General features: G+C 44.0%; 1 protein-coding gene across 17 annotated transcripts in view; it reads left to right on the top strand.

Moving 5' to 3' along the window:
- Positions 1–4,475, top strand: part of ctnna2 (catenin (cadherin-associated protein), alpha 2) — a 387,665-nt gene that overhangs the window by 122,480 nt on the left and 260,710 nt on the right. For all 17 annotated transcript variants that reach the window (XR_002275124.1, XM_020602097.1, XM_020602081.1 and 14 more), the window contains 2 exons: positions 2,545–2,711; positions 3,679–3,798. Coding sequence is in view for 16 of the 17 variants with exons in the window: in XM_020602097.1 (XP_020457753.1) it covers positions 2,545–2,711; positions 3,679–3,798 (287 nt within the window). In the remaining variant the exon portion in view is untranslated. The remainder of the gene's footprint in view (positions 1–2,544; positions 2,712–3,678; positions 3,799–4,475) is intronic.

Genomic DNA, 4,475 nt, shown 5'->3' with positions numbered 1-4,475 from the left:
TTCCATGTCCCCAGGGCTAGTCTCCGTGTCCAGAGATCGGGTCGTTGGGGCCCCTGCCTTTGACTGCTGCCCAATCGACTGTGCACCAGCCCCTTACGGATCCTCCTGCAGGTGGTGGGCCCACGGGAGGACCTCCCCACGTCGCTCGTTCGGGCTAAGCCCCGCCGGGCCCCGTGAGGGGAGGCCCGGCCACCAGGCGCTCGCATTCTAGCCCCAACCCCGGGCCTGGCTCCAGGGTGGGGCCCCGGCTGCGCCATGCCGAGCGACATCACGGTCCTTGATTTTAATCTATTCATAAAGGGCTTTTGAACTGCTCTTAGTCTGACCCGTCACCTAGGACCTGTTTGCCTTGGGAGAGCCTACCAGGGACATATAGCCCCCGACAACATAGCTCCTAGGATCACTCGGGTACTCAAACCCCTCCACCTCAATAAGGTGGCGGTTCAAGGAGGGGCACTGTTCAATAGTGATGTCCAATTGACACCATGACACCTCTATCGAACCACTTCATCATTTGTATCGAGTATTGGTTCACTCATTCAAAGGTTCGGTTTAGTGCCATCTGGCATAGTATGGCATAGTATGCAGCAGAACAATGTCTGAATTATGTGATGGGTGTAACTCGGCTTTGTGTGAATGATGTGAAAACTTTTATAAATATTGATTGGTTAGTCGGTCGAGTCTATGAATGTATGTACTGTAGTAGGTGGGAGAAGGCGTGCTTGGGGAAACAGGATGTGCTAGGATGGTAATATGTGTGTATGTAACTAGGACAGGGTGTGAATAAATACAAGGGATGGAGAATCAATCATTTTTATTTAAGAACAGAAGTTTCTCCACTGTCTTTGGACCGATTAGCTGGAAGTGTTCCCACATTGGAGAACGGGGTCTCTTCCTAGCTGTCTCCATGGTGATCACACACCAGCAGCAACGATCATACCGAACAGCAACTACGCACACACCTACTACCCCAACAAACCCATCATTGCGCATCATCTTGGGTGGCTTTAAAGTACCCCTACGCATCTGCTGACGCGCGCAGCGAGATCTCGCATCGTGACACCGTATCGACGGTGTGAACTGGTCACGGGAGACAGTCAGGCCAGCCGTTTGTGCGTCGGACGTCATCAGTCACGTGTCTTTTCGGCAACGATACAAGCCTCAAGGCAGTGGTTCGTGGAAGATCCCTCTCTGAGCTCGAATCATGTATCGAGGCCTCGGTGTCAGATGGCCATCACTACTGTTCAATCCGTCATCCGAAAATTGAAAGTGTATGGCACAACTGCAAACCTACCAAGACATGGCTGTCCACCTAAACTGATGGGCCGGACAAGGAGAGCATTAATCTGAGAAGCAACCAAGAGGCCTGTGGTAACTCTGGAGGAGGCACAGAGATCCACAGCTCAGGTGGGACAATCTGTCCACCGGACAAATATTAGTCGTGTACTCCACAAATCTGGCTTTTATGGAAGATTGGCAAGAAGAAAGTCATTGTTGAAAGAAAGCAATAAGAAGTTTTGTTTGCAGTTTGTCACAAGCCATGTAGCAGACACAGCAAACATGAGGAAGAAGGTGCTCTGGTCAGATGAGACCAAAATTGAATTTTTTGGTCTACATGCAAAACTCTATGTGTGGCAGAAACCTAACACTGCACATCAACCTGAACACATCATCTCCACCGTGAAACATGGTGGTGGCAGCATCATGCTGTGGGGATGCTTTTCTTCAGCAGGGACAGGGAGGCTGGTCAGAGTTGATGGAAAGATGGATCAAACTAAATACAGGGAAGTGCTGGAAGAAAGCCTGTTAGAAGCTACAAAAGACTTGGGACTGGGGCGGAGGTTCACCTTCCAGCAGGACAACGACCCTAAACATACAGCTAGAGCTACAATGGAATGGTTTAGATCAAAGCATATTCATGTGTTAGAATGGCCCAGTCAAAGTCCAGACCTAAATCCTATTGAGAATCTGTGGCAAGACTTGAAAATTGCTGTTCACAGACGCTCTCCATCCAATCTGACTGAACTGGTGCTACTTTCCAAAGAAGAATGGGCAAAAATTGCAGTCTCTAGATGTGCAAAGCTGGTAGAGACATACCCCCAAAAGACTTGCAGCTGTAATTGCAGTGAAAGGTGCTTTGACAAAGTCTTGACTCAGGGGGGCTGCATAGATATGCACACCACACTTTTCAGGTTTTTATTTGTAAAAAATCTTGAACACCATGTATCATTTTCCTTCCACTTCACAATTATGTGATACTTTGTGTTGGTCTATCACATAAAATACCAATAAAATACATTTAAGTTTGTAATGTGACAAAATGTGGAAAAATTCAAGGGTTATGAATACTTTTGCAAGGCACTGTATATATAGTACAGACACAGGTTCAAGGAACAGTTGTTTGTCTCAACATATTTATACAGCACTAGCTCACTTTATTTTTATCTATTCTGTATGCATTCACAAACACAGATGATGATTTACGGTAAAATATAAAATGCTACTCTTTTCCAGCTTACTGTTTTCTTCCTTCCTTCCTCATAGGAGAGACGATGCGTATTGCCTCATCAGAATTTGCCGATGACCCATGTTCCTCTGTGAAGCGAGGCACCATGGTGAGGGCTGCCCGCGCCCTGCTCTCTGCTGTCACCCGCCTGCTCATCCTCGCAGACATGGCTGATGTCATGAGGCTGCTGGCCCATCTTAAAATTGTAAGTGAGCTCATGACACTATTTCAAACAGATATTATGACCTTCTTCCAAATATCAAAGGGTACTTCTTGAACAGTAGTTCAGCAGTGTGGTTGCTGACTGATATTAAATTTTCTTAAGATGGAGTTGTGCTTATTGGTCAAGGTGTTCTTAAAGGAAGTGAGATGGAGAAGAACGCACTTTTTTGAACCTGTGTGTAATTCTATCATAACCTCTACACACATCGGCATTTGCTGTAGCTGAAGCATGGAGGAGCATTCTGAGAGCACACACCTGTATTAATACAACCTTCATAAATATTATGCTCTGGTTCCCTGGTGTGATTACACATGTCTGTCCCACTCAGTGCAGAGTCATTTGAAGAACTTAGGTTTTTTTGGTACCTTATTCTGAGTGTAGCTTGACTTTGAAAGAGAAGTTAAAACCCAGGTGCTGGAAATAATGATATGCACTTGGTATAATATGAAACAAACTTACACCTGTGAACTGTCAGTCACTCTGTCCTTCTCTGACACACATACACACTCATTGCGTCATTGTTGAGGCCCACAGCGGGGCTTAACTGAAGTCAGTGAAATGCCCTGCCATCAAAGTCCACTTAAAACCCCCTCGCTCTCTCCTCTCTTTTCATTACATCTTGTGCAGTTGTTTCATTAGGGTTAGAAAGTAGTTTATAATCGGAGTGTACCCACAGAAGGGATGGAGATTGATGAAATGAGACCCATTCAAATTGCACAGCTAAATGTTTATTGTCTTTTTAAACCTGGGCACATTTAAATAGGTGTAAACAATTATTTCCACTTCAGCAAAATACAAGTGTTGAAATATTGATTTACTTGAAGTATATTGTACCTAATTTGGCACAAGGCTTATTACTTAAATATATATCAAGGTGCACAAGGTTTTTAAAAAGACTGTGTGTGTGTGTGTGTGTGTGTGTGTGTGTGTGTGTGTGTGTGTGACACAGGTGGAGGAGGCCTTGGAAGGAGTAAAGAACGCGACCAATGAGCAGGACCTGGCCAACCGCTTCAAGGAGTTTGGGAAGGAGATGGTGAAGCTGAACTATGTGGCAGCCAGGAGACAGCAGGTAACTGGAAGACCCCTTACTCCTTTAGTAAAAGTAAACCACCCATGGCTTGTGCCACATGCACACACAAGGCAATCCCTTAGGAAGCAGCTACACATGTTTCTAAACTTCATTTGTAGGCGGTGCTATGCATTGCAAATCAGAATAGTGATGATCATTGGATATAAGTGATGTAATAATGTTAATAACTTAGCCATTGTATGAGAACACTAGTGAGAGAGGTACTATTTTCCTCTAGGGGGTATTTGGGGTTATATAAACAGAGTACAGACAATTCCAGTAAATTTCAACATTGACATTAGACATGAGGCGATGTGGATATTATGAGTGGTTTGGCTTGTGTGTGTGTATATACTGTGTATATATATACATGTGTATATACATATGTATGTATGTATGTATATGTGTATATATATATATATATAAAGTCTTCCCACTGAATGTGTTGAATATATTTCTTGTGAGGATACCACATGCTTTACATCCTGCTTAGAATTAGTGTAGATGTGCAGCATAGCTCTGGTTTCAGTGTATTATGATAAGTCTAACTTCTTCCTACTCCGTTCAAGCATGTACTAGGTATAAGCTAATTGATAATATACTTGTGGATATGTGTGGAATTATGTGTGTTGACATATTGACTGTTGTTACATGTTTGAAAGAATAAATCAAATCAA

Source organism: Monopterus albus, unplaced genomic scaffold (genome assembly GCF_001952655.1).
Source record: "Monopterus albus unplaced genomic scaffold, M_albus_1.0 scaffold54.1, whole genome shotgun sequence".
NCBI lineage: Eukaryota > Metazoa > Chordata > Actinopteri > Synbranchiformes > Synbranchidae > Monopterus > Monopterus albus.
This window is presented reverse-complemented; position numbering and strand designations above follow the sequence as displayed.